Here is a 22,459-nt window from a genome sequence, read left to right as displayed (position 1 = left end):
TCAGGGTGTTGCCAACATGTCACCCTGCTGCTGAAAAAATTGCACATTTGCTACCGGGCTAAGTTCAAGGTTCTAGTTTTAATAATAGATATTACTTCAATCAGTACTTGGGTATAAACCCTTGGATTTCTCACCAGAAAAATCAGTAGCATCTCAAATTTGCTATTTCCTATTTGCTACCGGGCCAAGTTCAAGGTTGTAGTTTTGGTGTACAAAGCCCTATACAGCTTGGGACCAGGATACCTGAAAGACCATCTTACTCAAATACCCAGTCAATCACTGTGTTCTGCAGGTGAGGGCTCCTGCAGATACCATCTTATCAAAAGGTCCGTTCTGCCCAACATAGGAAACAGATCTTTAGTGTGCCAGCACCTACCCTGTGGAATTTCCTCCCCATAAATATTAGACAGGCGCCATCTCTGTTATCTTTTCGGTGCCTATTGAAGACCTTCCTCTTTCAACAAGCCTTTTAAGTTGAGACCTTATCCCAGTCTGCTTCTGTGTTGGAATTGCTTTTTAATATGTTTTGAAACCTTTTTTAAAAAAACAATGTTTTTTGATCTTTTTTAGAAAATGTCTTCAAAGCTTTTTTAAATAATGTTTTAAAAGTTTTGTTTTAATGTATTTTAAAGTCTGTTTTTATTATGTTTTAAGGTGTTTTAGTGCTTTTGTTTGCTGCCCTGGGCTCCTGCTGGCAGGAAATAAATCAAATAATAAATAAATAATAAGCAAAGTATAGTTAAGCTGCTGATCAGGGTTCAGACAAAAAGCTAGGACATAGTTTAGTGCTATGTGAGAACCAGGCCAATTTAGGAAATGCTACCCGGAATTTCTGTTCCTTCATTAGCAGGTGGAAAAAACTGTTGATCATCTGGACTCGGAAGTCAAGTCATTACTCAACACTGTAAGTGAATCAGCATGGAGTATTCCTCTTGCTCCTGGAACTCCCCTGATGGATATCTTTGAAGGTATATGTCATACAGAAGCACTAATCTGTTATCCAAGTCTACAAATGATTGTAAAGTTACCATCCAGCAGATCAGCATACCAATCTGGTTGCTCCTTAAACATTACTTCACTGTTGGTTGATTGTTGTATCCTTGAACTTCAAGATATTTTTCTAGTATGTCACACTACCGAAGTATCTGTCCCATGTATATTGGGTACTATCCATCTTTAACTTCCTGTAAATGGAAGAAGCTGTCCTGTTCATGGAAGGGATTTAACTTAGGGGAGACCTTCACCAGCAGAGGGAGGAGGAAATTTTCTCCCGTTTCCTCCTCTCACCACGGGATCCTGTCTCCCAAAAATCTGCTCTTGAGAATTGGGTGATCCCTAGAATAATAGTGTGGGAAGGTGGTATGGAGAGGGTGTGAAATCAAGTGAGAACTGCCTCCCCCTCTTTCATTGGATGAAACCTATTATTCACGTTGTGACCAATATTGTCTTCCCTAGAAATGGATGATTTGGTGGATTGTCACCCATAATCTTTCTTCCTTTTTCTCACTCCAGATACCAGCTGAGCTTCAAGATGGACAAAAAGGCACAGACTGTGTTATATATCACCACCTGCATAATCAATTCATATTGCACTGTTTTGTAAGCTTTTAAACCAAACTGTTGTCTTTAGACTTGGGATGGACAGTGCTTCATAGCAAGTTCTTGTATTAAGATTCAATTGTATCAACTCAAAAGTACAAAAATGTAAGTTCATTCCCATGCTAACTTCTCAAGCATGTGGCTGTCATTACGATTTAAAGACACCTAAAATTGTTCAAAAGAAATTTCATTGCAAAAGCCCCACCAGAGAAGTAAATGTCCCAGAACCCCCAACAGTCTTTGAAAGAGGCAGTAAAAAAGAAGTTACAGGAACTACTGTTTGGAGTACTTTTTCACAGAGTACTCTCCAAAACAGGGTTGGCATCTGATCAGTCAAGCACATACACAAAATACATTGCTAATAGACTGGCCAAATATTGATCATATAAAAGCCATTAATTTAAAGCATAGGCATTTAAAACAATAGCAGTTCTGCTAGTTACAAAAAACTGTTCTCTAGACAATGCCAGTACCTTCCCAGCAGATTCACACAGCCCATTTCCAGATCATGTGGAGGAGGCCCCTTCTTCCCACAGCCAATGTCATAATGTATGTAGTGTGGTAGCCTGGACTTTAAAGCCATTGTGACCTGGGCCAGTGTAATGTTGTGTATGTTTTGTCTTTAGGCTTCTTCCCAAATGGCACGTAGTCCATGTGCCCTGGGCTCCTACTGGAAGAGTGGGATATAAATATAATAAATACATAAATTTGACTTAACTGGGAAGGGAAAGAGCAAATTTCTGGAGGTGATGTCTTCTCATAAATGAGGGGTAAAAATGTGGCCCCTGACATTTGTAAGTGGGGGATGAAGTTATCCTGAGCATGGCTAATCCACAATACATTAGCAAGTGGGTCCATGTTTATTTACCTTGCTGGATTGCGATTGTCTTGAAACAAGAAACAGTACTATTTTAGCATTGTTAAAGTATAACTAACCTGCAGCATGAGAGCCAGTGTGGTGTAGTGGTTTGAGTGGTGGAGTATGACCTGGGAGATCAGGGTTTGAATCCCCACACAGCCATGAAGCTCACTGGGTGACCTTGGGCCAGTCACTGCCTCTCAGCCTCAGAGGAAGGCAATGGTAAACCACCTCCGAATACCGTTTACCATGAAAACCCTATTCGTAGGGTCACCATAAGTCGGAATCAATTTGAAGGTAGTTCATTTCATTTCAACCTGCAGCACTGGTGCCACAAGTAGCATAAGCAACAGATGTTTGTGATGCTCCTAGAGAATAAGTGCAGGGAAGCACATGGGCCTGGCTACAGCATAATCAGACCTACACCCTTGCTTGCCTCTTGCCTTGCTTGTGAGCTTCCCAGAGGCATCCAGTGCTGGCCACTATTGGAAACACAATGTATCTTTGGTCTGATCCAGCAAGGTTGTTCTAGGAGAAAGGGCGGGATATAAAATAAATAAATGTGGTGGCTCAAACAATGCCTTGCCAAGCACATGAAGTTCCATGGAAGCATATACTGAGGGACACTCTTTCAGGCCCTGGACTTGACTTGTGGCACACTTGCCAAAAAGAAAAAAAGTTGGTTACCACTAGCTTGAAAATGTTTACTGCTGGAAAAGGATACCAGGCTCAGTGGCCCAGTGATGGGTGCATTTAGAATGTTCTGCTCCCTTGTACTTGTATGAAGTGACAGATCAAGAAGCCAGAGAGAAATGTCATGTTTTATTATCACTATTGTACAAGTTAGAACCCCTCAGCAATGTTTGTTCAAGAAACTGCCTAAACCAGAAAACCTGTCAACACAGCGATTACCTCACGAGTCTGATTGGACTGAGGCAAGGCCCATTCCCTGAAGGAGATCTATATGGTTCAAGCTGAATATCTCAATGGAGGCGGCTCAGTATGTTTAAATGGTGCTGTCAAAATGCATGGCAAAAATAAGGACACAGCTCCAGGAGGCTTGGATGATAGCTTTGGTTTATTTGTACAAATTTTTCAAGAAGTTAGATATTTGATTTTAAGGCACAACTCTAAGAAATCAAAAAGGAAAGCTTTGGTATGCACTCATAGGGAAGGCATTTTGAGTTCCTCAAAAGACATCTGGCATGATCGAGCCAAAACTGCATCCATCTAAGAAGCAGGGAAGTGAATGGGGCAAGTTAAGCATGTGCTGAACATTAAAATCAATAGGGACTTCTTTACATGTCTTTCTGCAAAAGAGAAGCATGATCCACCCAACTGTAAAATGTGGAACCTCCATGAACTTCTGTGCTCCTGTTCATGTCCCAATAAAATGAATAATGCTTTTAAAGTAGCCTTGTTCCATCCTAACAATGCAAACGGAAGTCCTGTTCACACCTCTTTCAAAAGTCCATCCTCCCCGTATCAAGAAACAAGTGAACAGATTTGTTTGATTGTAGGATGTCCTTGAGAGCTAAACTAGATGTGAAGCTAATAGTATCAACAGGAAGCCAATCAATTTTTTAATAACAAAATTAGGTTGTATTTCTTTGGAGGGGGTTCATTTGGACTGCTAAGCATGGAGAGGTATAACCCTTTCATGCCACAATTCTGGACAAATATCTTACCTCATACTGCTGTTACCTCTATGGGGGGAAAAAGCTTCCACTGGCAAAAACAGGCTCATCCAGACCGGTGGTTTTTGTGGGTGTATTTTGCAACATGTCATTTAATTGAATAATAGTGCATTACTTATAGTGGTGAATTACACTGTACCATCCACAATCATTCCACTTTATTGGTTGTTCTGTGTCACTTCCCCAAAATTAACACTTTGTCATCTGCAGGGGCCCTCTTAACACAGTAGCACAATAAAAATAAATGAGAACATTTCTCATATTGAAAGTTGCAAGATTTCAGCAGGAAGTTATGGGACATACACTGATTGATAACAAAGCAGTTTTGCAGGCAGAAATGGATCATTTCTAATTGCCCCAATACCATCATGAGCACAAATAATCATGAATGAAGAAAAAGTGCATCTGCAGGGGATTAACAAAAACCCTGACAGGCTTCCTAACATTTTGGTACCTGACTTCTGCCAACTCACCGCATCCGCTTTCCTTCAGTTTGAGAACACTTTGCAAAATTCAGGGAGATCCCACATTCAAATCAACATGGAAAAGTAACAGAAGATAGCATGAAAGCCAAAGACTCTAGCCTGACTTTTAAATTTCTCCTTGGACAGTAATAAGCAACTAAGGTCTAAGAGTTCATCCAATCATCCTTCAGAACAGTAATTTTTAATTCAGGTAACAAGAAGCATGTAAATATAAAACCTACCATGCACCATACATTCAAAAATGTTTTATAGGTTGGTTTTTTTTTAAAAAAAGCAATACAGAATCATTTTGCTCACACACAAAAAAGGAGTTTCAAAACAAAGACTATTCATGCAACAGCTGGTTTTTATATATAGTGTATTCATGACACTATTTAAAGAATGAAATAGATTGAGTAATTTTAGCAAACATGGCACTGCAGAGGAAGAATTCCCTGGATATTTGAAGTTTTGACAACATGTGAAATGGTAAGATAATGCCAGCTGATTTTTTAAAAACAAACAAAAATCCAGAAGGCTCGATTTAGTCATTTCCACCACACAATTTCAGCAGGATTTTCCTGTAGTCCCCTGAAGTGTCGCCCTGGTAACAGAAACCAAAACACAAAGTAAGGGGGGGGGGTGAAAAGAAGACACGAACTTGCGCCAAAGGCTAGAAAGAGCAGTCATCCTTCATGACAGAGGCCAGGAAACGAACCTCCCTTAAAAGCACTAAAAAGCTGCTGGTGATAAGTTACCTGGAGACGAGATGTATTTGGGCAGTAGAATTAGGAAAATGTAATTGGATGCATGGAGGGGGGGCTTTACAGAGCATAGAAATACTGCCCCAGCTATAGTAGGTGCTTTTTCCAAAAGGATCAGAAAAAATAATGCTTTTAATTATTTTATTTCATTTTAAATAGTGAAAGTAAGGCTTCTCAAAAATCCAACTACCCAATTCTATGCGTAATCGTTTTACTAGGAGCATCATTCTAAGGAGAGGGATTGGAGGGCTGCAGTATGCCATCCTGCTCCCCACAAAGGCAGGCAAGCCCAATGTCCACAGCTTCTTGTACGGTTCCTGCCTTTTGACTGAAAACGGTTTTGGGGTATGGGATGAGGAGAAGAGAGAGGAGATCCATAATGCCTAGTTGTTGGTCCCTAATGTACACCATTACACAAGGTACATCCCAACCTACAATTACACAGACAAGGCTCTTGGGAGAGACAGCTGCAGTTTAATCTATTCTTTGCTTTTTTTCTACCCTAATAAGAATCAACTTGAAGGCAGTCCATTTTCATTTCAGAAGATCTTACTTAGTAGCTATTTTTGTTCATAAACAAACAAACAAGAAACAACAACAGTGTGAAGCACATTTGGCCCAAGCATATTGAAGAGCTAAGCTATGAAATAGGCTGAATGACAGAGTGCAGGTGGCAGAGGTCCTGCTGTGAAGACAGCCACAAACAAGTTAGAGCCTACTGTGTGGCACTGAAAGAGGTGAAGAGGAACGACTTCACTGCTTCCATTGTATTCTCAAGTAATTGCCCAGCACAGCTCTCCAGGGTGGTCTGTAGGTGGTTCAGACCTATATTGGTAGATAGAGCCCAGGACACCTCAGGGAGCCCCTCTGGTTTCCTTCCTAGCTCCTCTGAGGGCAAAGTCGCTCATGTCTGCAGTGACCTTGACACCATAATTGATGCAGCTCCAAGTGAGATTTTCAGTGGTTTGTGGGACCAGTTTTTGCAGCCCGATAATGGCAAGATGCTTGTGGGTATGTGCCCAACGACATGCCCTCTCAACTCTTGCTCTTGGCTGATTAAATCTAATCAGGAGGGGGCATGACTTGAGGGATGCAGGGTGTGGTGAGAAGGTGGTGCCTGTCACATGGAAAGAGGTGGTAATGTGGCCATTCCTGAAAAACCTGTCCTGCACCCAGTGGTATTTAATAACTACTGCCCAGTTGTAAATATCCCTTGGCGGGGGGCAAGGTTCTTGAAAGGGTCATGCTGGTGCAGTTTTCTCCAGGAACACATGCATCTAGACCCATTCCAATCTAGGTTCAGGTCTGAATTCAGTTTGGGACTGAACCAGCTTTGGTCACCCTGATGGATGGCCTTTATTGGGAGAGGGACGGGGGAGTGCAACCGCCTGGCTTCTGCTTGATCTCTCATCAGCTTTTGATACCATCAACCATGTTATTCTCCTGGACCATCCACGGGGTATTGAGGGCACTGTTCTGTATTGCCCGCTGTTATCTACAGAGACAGTTCAGGAAGATAGCCCCTTGGCTCTTGAGCTATGGGGTACTGCAGGGCACTGTATTGTCTCCAATGCTCTTTAACATCCACATGAAGCTATTGGGAATGGTCCTTAGTTTTGAAGTGAGGTGTCATCAGTACAGAGGGGACAACCAACTTTATTTCTTTGTAACATCTGAATCAGGAATGGCCAAGGAGGCCCTGGACCAGTGTCTGGATGCAGTGGTGAGCTGAATGAGGGCTAATAAACTGAGTCTGAATCCTGGCAACATGGAGGCTCTGTGGGCAAGAGGTTCCTGGATCCAGCAAGTAAGTAAGTTGCCTGCCCTGGCTGGTTTACACTCTCCCTGAAGGAGCAGGTGCATAGTTTGGGGTGCTCCTAGATCCAGCTCTGACACTAGTGACAGAGGAGTCCTCAGTGGCTAAGAGTGCCTTGTACCAGATTTGGCTGGTAAGATAGCTATGGTCATTCCTGGATCAGGATAGCTGGGTAACAGCTGTCCATGCACTGGTACCTTCAAGGTTGGATTGCTGCAATGTGCTCTATGTGGGGCCATCCTTGAAGTTGGTCCAGAGGCTGCAGCTAGTGCAGAATGCAGCAGCGAGGTTGTTTGTGGGGGAAAACTACCAACAGCATATAACACCTTGTCTGGGAGATTTGCGCTAGCTGTCAACCTGCTACTGGGCCAAGTTCAAGGTTTTGGTATCAACATGCAAGGTCCTATAGACCATGGAGCCAGGAGAGACTGCCTTACCTCTTCTGCATTCTGCAGGAGAATTGCTCCTTAAAGCCCCAAACATATCAAAAGCCTGATCCGCAGTAACTTGGAGCAGGGCTCTCAATAAGGGTGCCCCTGTTCTGTGGGGCAGCAACCCTGTTGAGATATGACTGGCACCCACTATCTGTACTTTTCTTTGGTTTCTGGGAACATGTTTATGTCGACAAGCTTTTCCAGGCTTAAAATGAATACAAAATAAACACCTATCCCGTTTTTTGTACTGTTTAAAAACCTTTTGTACTGTTTTTATGGTATTTTTTACAGTGCCTTAATGTAAAAGAAGATTAAATTAACAACTACTATTACAGGCTGCATTTCTAGTAAATCATTCCTGAGGTTGGCATGCATGGGCAGTGAGCGGGAGGAAACAAGCCCCTCACAATCTTACCGTAATGTCTGTGTAGAGAGATCGGCCATACATCCGCTTGTATTCCTGCCGTATGTCCAGCAGGTCAACCTCACTGCGTGACACCATGATCCGAATGAGAGTCCTGTCTTTGGTTCCAGCTCCCTGTGAAGAATGTGGAAGAGGGCTAGAATCTAAATCTTTACCAGACTGCGATCCTCACCCTAAAAGTGTAGCATTCAAAAAGTTGCTCAAACCTATGACAGCCTTCTCCCAATGTTAGTGCCCTCAATATGTTTTGGACTGCAACTTCCATCATCCATGACCATTGGCGACAATGGCAGGGGCTGATAGGAGTTGTAGTCCAAAACATATTGAGGGCACCACATTTGGGAGAAGGCTCCTTAATGGGGATGAATTAAAGGCTAACAATGTTAAGCCACGTCCATATATTGTCTATAATGTAACATACCCTTTTTAGCTTGAAAAGCTGTTTGGTGTGGGGGAGGCAACTGAGAAAGAGATGGGGAGGGAGAGAAGAGGGCACCAAGCCCTTCCCTGCCTGCTGTCACCCCACTACAGTTAATGCCCCCCTCCACATTTAAAATGCAACACACACTTATGGAGCCTTGAGGGGAAGGATTTGAATGGGTTATGTGCACACATCTGCTGCCACTTCTCTATCAATCATTGCCTCCAGAAGTGACTTTTCAAGGTGCAGTTATACAGGTTTGTATGAGATATGCAGACTGACCCTAAAATCTCAGATCTAGGCTCAGACCCACACCCCAATCAACTCAATAACCTAACAGCTTCTTAATAAGGCCAATCCACTTGAATATCTGAGCACATTAATGCCCATGTGATTTCAACTTATTCACCTTCATGGCCTTGTAAAGCCTCTCTGCAAAGAAAGCAGGTGTGTTTTTCATACACTTAACTGCAAAAGAAATTGAGATAAAAGGTTATTGACAGCTAACTTTAAATAACTTCATATTTATATCAAATTAAGACGTTCAGCAGCATTTTGATCTATGAACAGTCAGGAATAATTTCAAAAACTTTTTTCCTATCTGCAAGGCAGAAAAAACTTTGTTGTATGAAATAGCTTCAGAATAAATGGGACACTTATACTTTCCAGTTATACAGCACTTTTGAATGTATCCCTTCACCACCACCATGTAAGTTAAAAGTATCTCAGTATTGCACTTGAGGGGCTGAGGCTGAGAGAGAATGGCTTGTGCAAGATCACCTAGACAGTTCAAAGCAGATATGAAATTCAAATAAGGGACTACCCAATTTGTAGTTCAGTCTTTTAGCCACTATGTGACACCCACTCACTTAATGGCTCTCCAGCTCAGGGAGGATGAAAAGGGTTCGGATTTCAGATACTTGATTTGAAGCAATGTGCAAAGTATTCAGCTGTTGGTCAGGGCTAAAAACACCCTAGAACAAAACTAGGAGACTGGCTTCAACTTTGATTGTGTTGCTTTAAAGTGATGGGAATAGAATGTTTTCTTCCTGCTTTGCCAATTAATCAATCCTGAAGTTGCACCACTTGTGAATTCCACTTAAAACTGCAGTTGTGTACTATGAAGATTTATTAAATGTGGCTAAGTATATACAATTTACTCTAAGAAAAAGATTAGGGAGCTTTCTTGCAAAAATGTACAGCTCTTCCCCAGATGGCTAAGCCTGTTTTTGAGATTACTGAAATGTGCACACTCATATTTTCTGTTCTACTATACTACTCTCTCAAGCCAAACAGGATTCCAGAGTCCTTCAAAAACCTCCAAAACCTCTTTGCCCAGAGGTGCTAGTAGGCCTGGGCAAATGATAGGCAATGATGGCTCTATCATATCCATTTCTTTTTCAAACAACAAGTCTCTACAATAAATCAAGAGTAAAAAAGAATCATATTTTTCAAATTATTTGCCATCTATAAAAACATTATTTTTGTCAAAATCTGCTTTTTTACCTTACCTTGGAGTTGAGATAAGCCAATGAATGACACGAGGGTGGAAGAGAAACACACACACACACACACACACACACACACACACACACACCATTCCAAAAACAAAAAAAACCAAGCACACCATCATGCAATCCAAACAAATATCAAGTGGTATCTTCCTTTTACTTGGGCATTTCATGGAGGTGGAAAGAACCAATGGAAATGTTCATTTGTAACGTAATAAAAGGGATGTTCCTTTTTGACATCAATGTTAAAATTTATCATGTAGATGAACAAGGCAGACATTACACTTCAAGACCAGATAATGGAAGGCAATGAATTTAGCCACACACTACAAGAGTATTACATACAATTACCATGCATACAATCCTGAAAGCTATAACGAAGCCAAAAAAAGCACATATTTCCAGTTAGATTTGGCAGGCAAGGTGCAAAAGGAGTAAAAGCCATTTTATAGGACAAAAATAATGAGCATTTATATAGCACATTTCAAATATTCAAACTGCTTCATATATATAGGTATATCAATCCTGTAATATAGATCAGTATTATTACCCTCATATTGCAGATAGAAGGCTGATACAGACAGCAGCTTGCCTAAGGTCACCCAATGAGTTCATGCTGAATACAACATTTGACTCTAGGATTCACAGATTGATTTTTAACCACTTAATATGATAGGATAAGTGTCACTTTGATCCTGGAAGTTATTTAATATTTTTGAAAAAGAACTTTGCAACAGCAAAAGCTTTCACCGCAATATTAACCCCTTTCCAAGAAACACACTTACAATGCAAACACTATGTTACTGGACATGCCCCATCTACAAAAGGGAAGGAATGCAAAATGAGAGGATACAGCCAAGGGTTGCTGTCCTTAGCACTGATGATTTCTCCTTCATTTAGTAAATTCAAAGGACATTCAATGGAGCTCCAACCATTTCCCCAGATAAGCTGTGATTTATTAAACTGCAACCAGGTTTAACAAGACAAACTAAAGGAATAGTAAACACTACTTATAGTTGAGTAATCTCTGAGGAAGGCTCCAGATGGAATAGCTCCAGATGAAGCCAGCAGTCTAATCAACATTTTTCATTGCATTCCATTATTCCTAACAGAACCCTTGCATAGAAAGTGGAATGAATCTCAGATTGAAGAGAGATAAAAGATTCTGAACAGTAAAGTTCTTCACCTACAGTTTGAACTCAGCTTCATGACTTGCTTTATACACACATACATGGCTTAAATACTGTATCAGCTCTTAATTTTGCCCCTCTTCTTGTGCTTTAAAAATATCTTAAGTGACATACACGCCACATTAAAGGTATCTTTCAACTTACCAAAAAGCCCACACAAATACTTTTAAAACTACTCTGGGTATTTGTGGGGTAGATTGTTGTGGATATTACAGGTGCTAGCCCATAAGAACCAGCCACAGTCTATTTTTCCCAGCTTCTTGACTTTTAAATTTTCATTTTATAGCATGCACTCCAGGAGCAAAAAAAGGTATGTATTTTAGAGCAGCAAAGGCACATTCAAACCACAATTAAAATGTGGCATCTGTCTTTGCTCACCACTACTCACCAACTGCCAGCATCCCAGATTCGAGGTCTCCAGACATCTCTCCTTTTATACTCTTTTCAATGTCACGGTTACACATTCGCTGGTATTCACTGAAAACTGTACAAAGAGAAAAAGGATAATTTGTAATTAGGGTCAAATTTGTGTGTTACCTGAAGAACAAAGTTTGGCAACCACTGTTCTTGGAGAAAGTCTGGTCAGTTGCACAGAGACCTCTGCATCGAGCAAGTGAACATTCCTTATCGCTGCCCATGTTCTTCTTGCTATGGAGCTCTTAAAGTAGGGCAGCGTCTCTCGCTTTTTCTACATGGCTATTAAAAAAGACAGGGGAGCCCAATCCCCCCCTTTGATCAGAGGCGACCGCACATTTCTCTTAGGCTCCATCAAAATGCAAAATACTAGTTGCCACCTGTCAAGAAAAAATGCATATTTAAAAAGAGACGTGTGAAGTCTCTTGCACTGTTAACAGTCTAATTCTGCAATTGCTACACAGCCTCTGGATAAAAAGAAATTCATTTTTATTGCTTGCCACAGTAGATGCAATTAGAGACAAAGTTACCTGCTCTTAGGTGAGCTCTACTTCTGGTACAGAGAATTGCGTTGAATTTGGACTCATCTGTCCCGAGGCGATTCTCTCCAGCTGCATATAGTGCCTTTTAAAAAAAAATCACAGGTGCTCATTACTCCAGTTCAAGTGCTTTCAGAATTTCTTTCTGCCTTCCACTCAAACTCTTTTCTCTCTCCATTGTTCATTCTTAAATGGACTTGATATTTTTGGATATGACTTACAGCAAATCCCCCCCCCCCGTTAACCTGGACAGCCTCGCGCTTCCTGTCCATCAAGGATGGAACTAGACTGTGAGCAACCTGGGGCTGCAGCCAAAAAATAACAGCCTCATGTTGAATTCTGTTCTCTTCCCACAACATGCAGTATAACTTCACCTTGTAATCTGACTGATGTTATTAAACTGTGAATTTTTCTGTCCCCACTTCATATCACTGAAAGTTGCTACAAGATCTAAAATTGGGGAAAGCCACACCAATTTCCCTTTTTCAAAAGCAAGCAGGAGGGGGAAGAGAGTATATTTAAAGCAAACTGTTTGCAGAATAAACACATCATGTTTCCACTTCAAAGATTAGACTGGAAGACAAACAAGGTGTTGTTTTTTGTGGGGGAATACACACTGTCTTAGTTTTCAATTTTGTTAGAGAAAATGTTTAGAGGAAGCTTTTATAGGAATTTGGGGGAGTCTGTTCAATCCAGCAGCAATTTGGCTGAGCAAACATGTTTTCAAATTAGTGTGCAACATACATTAGCAGAGACTTCTCTTACTAACCTGAGCATCACTTTGGACAAGTGACATGTTGACATTGGTACTTTCATCTCTGTTTCCCTGAAATAATTACCAACATAGAAAGTAAGCCAACACACCACAGCGTTAAAAACACTGTAACTGACATTAGCTAATGAGGCTGTTAGTCGAGCAAAAATGAGGCCAAATAGTTTAAGCTGTGTTGCATTTTATTTATTTGTTCTGTATGCATATTTGTTTTATGATACTACCAATTTAGTACTGAGATACTTTACTCTGACATTAAGGTTAAATGGCATAATTAAATCCTCCCAACTTTGAATATTTTCAAATAAACTCACTGTTATTTGATCTAACGGTCTTGTAAAATATTGACAATATCATTGCTATCAAATGTCTATAAATTATAATTTAAGACTGAATTATTAACCAAAAGAAGAAAATGATTTCATGATTAAATGGGCTCAAAATATTGGTGAAAACATGCCTCCTGGAATGCAAATATACGTGGAATGAAAGGTCACAGTTGAAAATACAACTGGGAAAAATGAGGTCATGAAAGATGGTATGTGACCCCAGCCATGATAAGCAAAAGTAAAACAGGAACTATCCTCCTATGTGTTGGAAATGTCAGAAAATGAGACGAGACATGTGTTCTAAATGGCAAGAATGCTTCTTGGTGGAAAAAAGTATCGGGGAAGTTATTTTGTTAGAAAAAATCTTGGGATATACAATTCCATTAACTCCAACGCTTTTTCTCTTGCATAATACAGATCATTTAAGCCATCATAAGGATTAACTCATAAGGAACTTATGCTAGATGTTGGGGGGAAATGGCATATCCTCTTAAAGAAAGTGGATTGATAAATGTGGGATTTCACATTGACAGCCAAATTAACGTATTATACAAGAACAAAAGATGGGGAAGAAACAAAGAAAGAACAAGTTTATAGTAAACTGGTCTCCTTTGTACAATTTTATTCCAAATATAAATCTGTTTTTCCTTACTTTAGGTTTGGGAGGTTACATATGTTACACAAAGTACATCATGTTAAAAGCTAAGGATGGTCTCCAATGTTAGTCATACTCAGAGCAGGCTCACTGAAATCAATGGACAAGTGTGACTAACAGTGGATATCATCCAAAGTTGATGAATTCGTTAAATGTTGAATTTGTTAAATCTTATGAGTATTTAGATTAAGGATAAATTAAAAGCCACAATAACACAGGAGAACAATAAACTACCTTGTAAATACCTGAGCAAGTGAGATTAAAAGCCTCTGGAAGTGTCCAGATGTGTCGCTTCTGATGGTTTCTTCTAGAGTTTTCTTAAATTCTGTGAAAAATGCAGAGGAGACCCGTTTTGTAAATTGCCATGTGTATTGCATTATATGGATCAAAATGTGTGGGAGGAAAGAGAGAAAGGAGGACTGGAGGTAGCAAGATAAAAATATGTATTACCTATTTATACAAACACACACTGTGTTTCACACCTCACCCTATTGTATTCTAGCCAAACTGGAAAAGAAAAAAAAGGCAAACCCTAAAGAGTAGAGCAAGACCCTACACTAAAACACTGGTGTAAACAGCTCCATTTTGCTTTGACTTACTAGCCAGTAAATACTTATGACGACCACTATCTCCTCCTCCCAGGAAGCTTTCCATCACTGAAGCTGGGCACGTAGTAGCAGCCTCACATTACTGTCAATGCCTCCTACAAATCTTACTTTGAGAAAACATCCTTCATTTCTTCCTTTTAATTCTCGGGGGGAGGGGCTGGTTCTCTCTCACACACACACTGGAACTTTGCACCTGCAGTGCTTTGATGATGCCCCTACCCCTTTGAAAACTCCAGTAGGAAGGGAATCTTTGTGCTGGACATGTAGGGACAGAAGCAAAGGCACACACCAGTGGCTAGCAGATTTATGGAGCACTGTTAGTGGGCCAGGGAGAGACAGGGAGAGACAGAGAGAGATGATTTTCAGTTTTTCCCCTAAAAGTTAAGCTAGGACATCCATACAAACTTTGGATGCTGTAAGTCCTTTTGCCAGATCAAATGCATCATAACATTCCATGCAGTACAAAAAAGGAACTCTCAAGAGAAGTCTTAAAATTCATGTATTTTAAAACACACCAAACCTCCAAAAGAGAGGTAGTTAATGTGGGGTCCTCCAGATGTTGCTGGGCTGTAACTCCCATCGTCCCTGACCACTGGCCATGCCAGCTGAGGCTAAGAGTAGCCCAGCAACATCTGGAGGGCACTTTCCAGAACCTTTGCATATCTGCAACCTAATCCAGTGCATACTTCCTTGGAAATGGAGTCTCATCAAGTTCAATGGGGTTTACTTTTAAGCAAGTGTGTGCAGGATTGCTGCCTTGCAGTGCAAGCCTATACATATTTACTTAGAAGCAAGTCCTAATGAACTCAGTAAGACTTATTCCCAGGAAAAGCAGGTATAGACTGCAGTCTTCATGGTGTACAATGGATGCAAAGAACTTTAAAATCATACAAAGTAGGGGGCTGGGGAGAGTGAACAGCAAACACTGGGGCAAGGGGTCAGCAGTATGCTGATGATACCCAGCTCTTTTTCTCTGTAACGTCTGAATTGGCAGAGGCCATGCAAGCCCTGGACCAGTGCCTGGACTTGGTTGGTGGGCTGGATGAGGGCCAATAAACTGAGTCTGAATCATAGCAAGATGGAGGCGCTCTGGGTTAATGGTTCCCGAGTTCAGATAATTGGTCAGTTGCCTGCTTTGGATGGAGTCGTACTCCTTATGAAACAGCAGGTTTGTAGTTAGTCTGGGGGTGTTTCTGGATCCATCTTTTTCGCTAGAGGCCCAGGTGACCTCAGTGGCTAGAAGCTGGTAAGACAGTTGCAGCCATTTCTGGACCAGGAAAGCCTGGCCACTGTTGTCCATGCACTGGTAACCTCCAGGCTGGATTACTATAATGAGCTCTATGTGGGGCTGCCCTTGAGGTTGGTCTAGAAGTTGCAGCTGATGCAAATTGCAGCAACGAGACTGCTGACTGCTCAACAACAACTACTACAACTACCGCTACCGCTACCACAGAGGCATCTCATGGACAAGAAGATGTGTTGAGCTATAGAAGCAGCTCACAGTATTGTATTGCCCTACAGTTCTCTTTCTGCACAAACTCCTCGATCAAAAAATTACCTGCAAAATGGTCAACCTTCACAAACTCTAGTTTGCCCTCACCAGAAAAGTCACATGAGAGTAAATCTTTTTCTTGGCTTTAAATTTGATAGATCCACTCAACATACCAACAAGCTCAAATTCAAAGCAAAACAGCTGATTCATTCAGCAGCCTTCAACCTTGATGTGTGAAACACGATTCCCCCTCCAAATCTCAACATCACCCCATCATTTTAGGTCTATTTGGTACCAGAACAGTAAAAGGTGCTGAATTGGTAAGAAAACTCACCTGCTTTGTGTACCCGACTGATTTCCCGAATGTGCTCATTGCTACGAGATGCAAGGATTTCTATCAGGCAGGCTTCATCTGTGCCAGCACCCTAAGAAAAGGAAAAGACACTCAACACGCTACTAAGCAGAAGCAGATGCTGCTGCAACGTTTAATCCATCAAAGTTTGATTTCCAGTAAAAAAAGTTTTGGATAGACTAAAAAGGTGCCCCCAATTAACAGGTCTGCAGATTTTAAAACATTACTGAAAGTACTTCTAAAGACTGCATATGGCGAGCACCGTCTTAAAAAGAGGTGTCCCGTCATGTGTGAGAGAAGGGAGAATGCCTCTTCTAAGATGCCTGCTTTGACATGAGTGCATCATCCAGAAGACAAAGAATGCACACTTTTTTCTCAAGAACTATTCTGGAATCTTCTCACATGCACATTCAATATATTGATTTTTAATTCAATTAAAACTCATACAATTAACCAACAAAGATTTATTTAATTGCGTGAGTGTCCTAATTCTTACGCTTTTCTCCAGAATACACACACACACACAGAGCCTGGCAAGACACCAAGCTTACAGCACTTATGGCCTTTTCTGGTTAGCGCTTGCTGTGAACTAGCGATGAGCAGCATTTTTACCCGGTGTTGTTTCCTGTTCAGCATGACATGAATATGCAATTTGTTACCAACTTATCAGCAAACATAACCAGAAAAACACCAAAAGATTGGTGGTTTGCTAAGATGAGTAGGGGACAGGGATGTTGTATTCTTGGGGAAAAGTAAGAATTAGGGCTCTCACCCTGTTAAAGAAATGTCAAATCTGTTAAGATTTTTTTGTTTGGGGGATTTTATTCCTTGTAAGCTACTGGACCACATGGAAAAGAATCCAAAAATGTTTTAAATGAGATCAACACAATAAAACAGGTTGTTGCATAAGCCAAGCTGAACCCCACAACGGATTGCTGGAGACCAGCATAGACTGAATAGTGACACAAGTCTAGACTGCAGGAATTGGAGACACTGCAACAGAGCTCTCAATTTCTGCTCTTAGATTAATCTGCAAGTGCCACGTATTCCCTCCCACAAATATGATACAATAGGAGAGAACTGTTGCTGTTGATGATTATATATGTATAGTACCACCACAGTATACATGCTCTTCACATAGAAATGTAGGCTGAAGTATCTGCACCCAAGAGCATAATAAAAACTGACACCACAATTATCAGTAGGGCTGGGGAGGAGGAGAGGTTAGAATACCAAAGTATGGAAGTAAGCAAATCCAATCAAGGGCATTTTCAGCTGAGGAGCCGGGATCAAGTGGTTATGCAAATGGTTTCCCAGATTTTGAAGACAGGTTTAAGGGGGAAGAGAGAAAGGGGAAGCATCTAGTAAAGAATTTTGGGAAGCAAAAGTTTTCCAGCAATCATATGGAAATCATACAAACCTTGATTGCATCTTTTATTTCATGAACATCAAACAGGACAGGAGTCTTCATCATTGCCAAGATGGCCCTCTCAAAGTTGCCAGAGAGCTCAGACTTTAGGTCTTTGATCAAATCCTGTGTTGTTTTTTTAAGAAACAAAACATGTTGCTTTTATAAAAAGAAATTTAGTGAGTTTTTTTAAAAGGTTGATATTTAATAAAAGCAAGCAAAAGAGGATTTGACAAATCTTCCTGTTCAAGGGGTACTAATAAATCTGAACTTCCTTTCTTGTAACCTCAGTTGGCAATGTCACACACTTAAGATAAGAATGGTAATAACTATTAAGTTATTAATATAGCACTATCAATGTGTGTGGTGCCTTTCTGAGTAACATAAGGAAGGATAAAGACACAATATCTGCCCAAAGGAGTTTACGAACTAAATTTATACCAGTGAGGAAGAGAATGCAAGACAAATGTAACAGAGTGAATATTAGCAGCTACCCATATTTAGGTTTATTGTAGGTAAATATGGTAATGAACTATAGTGATCAGAACACTCATTTAATTTATAGTCTGCTCTTCTCCCCACAGGACTCAGAGTAGCTCCACAGCATAAGAAATACGGAATATGTGCATGTGTTTAAAGCATTAAATACACACATGCACTACAAGCATTGTAATAAACTAAAAAGCAGCAACCTAAAATATATATCTATTAAGAGATTTCTATATCACCCTTCACAAAAATAGCCACAGGGTAGTTTTAAAAAATACAAAAACTGGTAGCAATTCCTACTGAGAACATGTTTGAAGAAGTTGTTCCGCTGAAGAGTCCTTGATATTACCAAATTCATTTTGCCTCTCTCATCCTCTTGGGATCCCACAATAACGAATACCTCTTTAATTATTTGGCTGCCAAAATCATTAACCTCCATCACCACTCTGATCACATGACACCCCTCTTTAAATCCATATACTGGCTCCTGTCTGCTCCCAGATCCAGTTCTTACCTTCAAAGATCTCTATGGCCTTGCCCTCCCTTCACTCTCTCCTCTTATATCTAGATACATGCCCACATATGATCTTCACTTGTCCAATCCTGTCATCCTTAGCCATGCAAAGGTTGTCATCCTTAGCCATGCAAAGGTCTCCTGCTCCTTCAAAAGACTCCAAACCCTTTCCCCCTTACTATTCTGTATGCTTAAAACTACCTCCCAGGACACCTGCATGATGTCACCTTTCCTTTAAATCTCTCCTCAAAGCCCACCTTTTCCATTAAACTTTTGGCACAAACTCCTAGTCATGCCCCACTGCAACTCAGCTTGTAGCTAAGCCGAAAGGCATACGGCTGAAACAAATGCAGATCACTTCCCTGTTTAGCCTTGCCTCCACTTCCCTCCTCTTTCTCTGCTCCAATAATAAAGTCATTGTTTCCTGAGGTGGAAGGGAACTTGCCTTTCCATAAGCTGTTTTGAACGAGAGCATAATCTGTTGACGTTGCTTGTTTGAGCGGCTTCCAAGACAATCAATGATCGCCTGCTCATCAGTTCCTAAAAATACAGACAGCATCAAATTATTAGTACCGCTGTTCCATCATCACCATAGATTCTGCTTTAACCAACTTTAGGAGAATCTAACCTAGCAGTTGATATTGAAACAGATCAAAGATTAAAACAAACCCTGTTTTCTTCTGGCTGCCTTAAATATTGCACTGCATTGCTCATTCAAATGCATATCCAAATCTGCAGTAACATGGGCAAATTTATATTGTATTGTACTTGGGGCAGGGAAGCCGAAGACAGATGAACTGAGTTTGTATGTCATCATGGAGTGTTCATACACATCCCAATTCCTAAAAATTTAAACATTTTTTTTAAAAACCCAATTTTTTCAACTCCTGTGAGGGAAGAGAAAGCTTGTCCATTTGGCTAGGATTAAAGCCTCTCAAAGGCCTTGCACAGGACAGCGGGGAAGAGAATAGAGCAGTTGGATGAAAAGAGCACAACAAAATCAGGTGGGAAAGGAAAGAAAAATATTGTAGAAGACTGAAAAATGTTTTACAAAAAACGAGTAAGATAAAAATAAAAGCAAATTTCAAGACCTTACAGCCCTGAAGAATAGATTAAGTGCCATGGAAGGAAGCCAGAAAGGAATGGAAAAAGCTGGATACCGTAATCAGACTGAGCAGCTATGTGTACTTTTGGCATAAATTTGTTCTGATCACAGAATTTCCATATCCCTGATACAGAATACACAGCCACATGACTGGTAAAGAGCCTGTGTTGCAAGGACAGATGATGTATGCATTATAATGATCAGAATTTCTTTCAATTTACCTACAGATACAGGTGTAATCTGCAATATTTTATAAATCCCATATAAGGCAATATACAAACAAGGACAAAAGGAGGGGACAGAGAAGACATCTCATATTATTACAAAAAGCAAAAGACACCCAACCCTGAATTCAAGCACTACTCACCAAAACCTTTCATGGCTTTCCTCAATACCTCTGCATCCCTCAGGGGATCAAAGGATGGAACATCATGGATTGTGCCTCGGTATCCAGACTATATTGCCCAAGAAAAATTAAAAAGATATTAACTCAGCATTTACTAAATCCCACTGTGGCCTGCTATTTTCTCCTGCAACTCATCTATATCCAGCCTTCCCTCACCACTCAACATGGCAAATACATATCCAGAAACTATGGCAGGAGGGAAAGTGGTGGGAGAAGGGTTAACCATCCTCCCCACCCTACTGCTTGTCGCCCTCCAAACTGACCACCACCCTCTTGTCCTGCTTAACGTCTCGACAATGTGACAGCAGCTGGGGTTTCTGCATCCCATGTCTGCCCCCAGACATCTAGATTTGGCCCTTTTCCTTCTTTTCACAAAAAGAGGGAAGCACAGTAATTTAAACATGGATTCTCTTACTGATCCAGGAGTAACTGTGGGCATCGTTGGTCCTGGATAAGATGGCATAGAAGGATTAACAGCTGGGCCAGGAGGATAACTTGGCATGGGTTGCTGCCCTGGTGGCGGCATTGGCTGTTGCCCAGGATATGGCTGGGGTTGCTGCCCTGCTGGTGGCATAGGGCTGCCCGGATATCCTGGATACGACGGCATTCCTGTTGGTGGGTTTCCTCCTGGAAGTGGTGGGTACATCCCGTAAGACGATTGCTGTCCTTGTGGAGGCTGTCCAAAGCCCCCTGGAGTTTGCCCAAAGCCTCCTGAAGGAACAGGGGGATAGCCACCAGGGGCTGGAGGATACACGCCCTGTGGTATGTTGGCGCCACCAAATGTTCCTGACATGTTGGAAGCCTAAACAATCAAATGCACACAGTTAGCGTGGCCATACCAGAGGAGGAGAGGGGAGCATGCAAGCCCAGGAGGAAGGTAGGCTCGTTCACATAACACTGACTCATAGCTTAACATTATGTTAAGACATAAATAATTGTATAGCGTATCTTGAGAGTTACCCAAAAACTCTTCTACAAACATCAATATAGGCACAGAAGTATCAGGATGTTCCAAAAATATAAAGGCATCACCAGCATATAACAGAATTTTGTTTTCTGTCTTTGTATATTATTCACTAATAGGCAAAAAACCTTGCGGTTTAAGAACATACCTATAGCCCACAGATATTTCTATCACACTTTAAAAAGCAGGGAAATTGGGCAGCTATACTGAATGCACCAGGGAAGCAGGAGACCTGACTTCCTCTCTGAGATATTGGACTGCCCTACAAGGTTGTCAAAATGCAAACACAATTTGGGTTGGTCTTTCACAGTCCAATCCACTTGCTGTGTAGCTTGGAAAAATTTGGTAACATGTGCCTCTGAGCATACGACGAGTGGTGGCAATACCTGCCATCTCCAAAGATGGAGAATTATATTTTTGTATGTTTGTTGGTGTTCTTACTTTGCTTCTTTCCTGTGTTACTAATGTTTCTACAGAGAATCTAAACTAGAAAATTTTATTTCCCTCATTATTCATCCTAGAAATCTGTGTCAATCAGATTGATTACAATATGTTGCTACTTCAGCAACGACTCTAGCTGTTGGAAAAAAGAGGATGCATGTTTTCAGCCTGCTATGTTTAAACCACTTTATTTAAGGCAAGGTGGGCACAGTCAAAAACATACAGCACACCTAGAATTTTGCTAGAATATATTTCACTTCCCACTGTTTTATCTTGTGCAAATTAAGACACTCCTGAGGTCCACTGGAGACTATTCTGCAGAAGTCAGTGCCATTATTCCACAATTATGTTTGGAGTTTTTTTAGTGTAAATTTTGCAGTGTTGCTGTACTTCACATACTCACATAAACAGAAACAAAAGAAAATGATTTCCTATAGGAAACTTCACTAAAATTGCAAAGTAAATCAGACATATTTAAAGTGACCATCTGAACTATAGCAACTGTCTTAATGATGTTGCTTCCTCCCTGTTAAAACAAGATCAGCACAGCATGTCTTCTTTCTATTATTTGGGCTGAGTGTAGGTGTTGCTGCCGCTCACCATATGCTCAGAGGCACATGTTACCAAATTCTTCCAAGCTACACAGCAAGTGGATTGGACTGTGAAAGACCAACCCAAATGGTGTTTACATTTTGATAAATTTGTAGGGCAGTACAATATCTCAGAGAGGAGGTCAGGTCTCCTGCTCCCCTGGTGCATTCACTATAGCTGCCCAATTTCCCTGTTTTTAAA

The 22,459-nt window shown here is 40.9% G+C and overlaps 2 protein-coding genes across 5 annotated transcripts in view; one reads left to right on the top strand and one right to left on the bottom strand.

The window, feature by feature from the left end:
• The window catches only part of PLAC9 (placenta associated 9), a 29,291-nt gene extending 25,422 nt beyond the window's left edge, over positions 1 to 3,869 (top strand). Inside the window, exons 3-4 of one of the 2 annotated variants that reach the window (XM_061634937.1) lie at positions 851 to 968; positions 1,513 to 3,869. In XM_061634937.1, coding sequence (XP_061490921.1) covers positions 851 to 968; positions 1,513 to 1,523 — 129 coding nt within the window. In that variant the 3' untranslated portion in view covers positions 1,524 to 3,869. Of the gene's footprint in view, positions 1 to 847; positions 969 to 1,512 lie in introns of both variants that reach the window. The other variant, XM_061634936.1, reaches the window with a different exon arrangement.
• ANXA11 (annexin A11) overlaps positions 3,519 to 22,459 on the bottom strand; it is a 38,298-nt gene continuing 19,357 nt past the window's right edge. For all 3 annotated transcript variants that reach the window (XM_061634932.1, XM_061634934.1, XM_061634935.1), the window contains 12 exons: positions 20,678 to 21,064; positions 20,224 to 20,311; positions 19,197 to 19,291; positions 17,761 to 17,874; positions 16,323 to 16,413; positions 14,134 to 14,213; positions 12,902 to 12,958; positions 12,124 to 12,217; positions 11,568 to 11,663; positions 8,888 to 8,946; positions 8,049 to 8,171; positions 3,519 to 5,223 (listed from right to left, as the gene is read on the bottom strand). In XM_061634932.1, the coding sequence (XP_061490916.1) occupies positions 5,164 to 5,223; positions 8,049 to 8,171; positions 8,888 to 8,946; positions 11,568 to 11,663; positions 12,124 to 12,217; positions 12,902 to 12,958; positions 14,134 to 14,213; positions 16,323 to 16,413; positions 17,761 to 17,874; positions 19,197 to 19,291; positions 20,224 to 20,311; positions 20,678 to 21,064 (1,344 nt within the window). In that variant the 3' untranslated portion in view covers positions 3,519 to 5,163. The remainder of the gene's footprint in view (positions 5,224 to 8,048; positions 8,172 to 8,887; positions 8,947 to 11,567; positions 11,664 to 12,123; positions 12,218 to 12,901; positions 12,959 to 14,133; positions 14,214 to 16,322; positions 16,414 to 17,760; positions 17,875 to 19,196; positions 19,292 to 20,223; positions 20,312 to 20,677; positions 21,065 to 22,459) is intronic.

Source organism: Rhineura floridana, chromosome 7, assembly GCF_030035675.1.
Source record: "Rhineura floridana isolate rRhiFlo1 chromosome 7, rRhiFlo1.hap2, whole genome shotgun sequence".
Classification (NCBI taxonomy): domain Eukaryota; kingdom Metazoa; phylum Chordata; class Lepidosauria; order Squamata; family Rhineuridae; genus Rhineura; species Rhineura floridana.
This window is presented reverse-complemented; position numbering and strand designations above follow the sequence as displayed.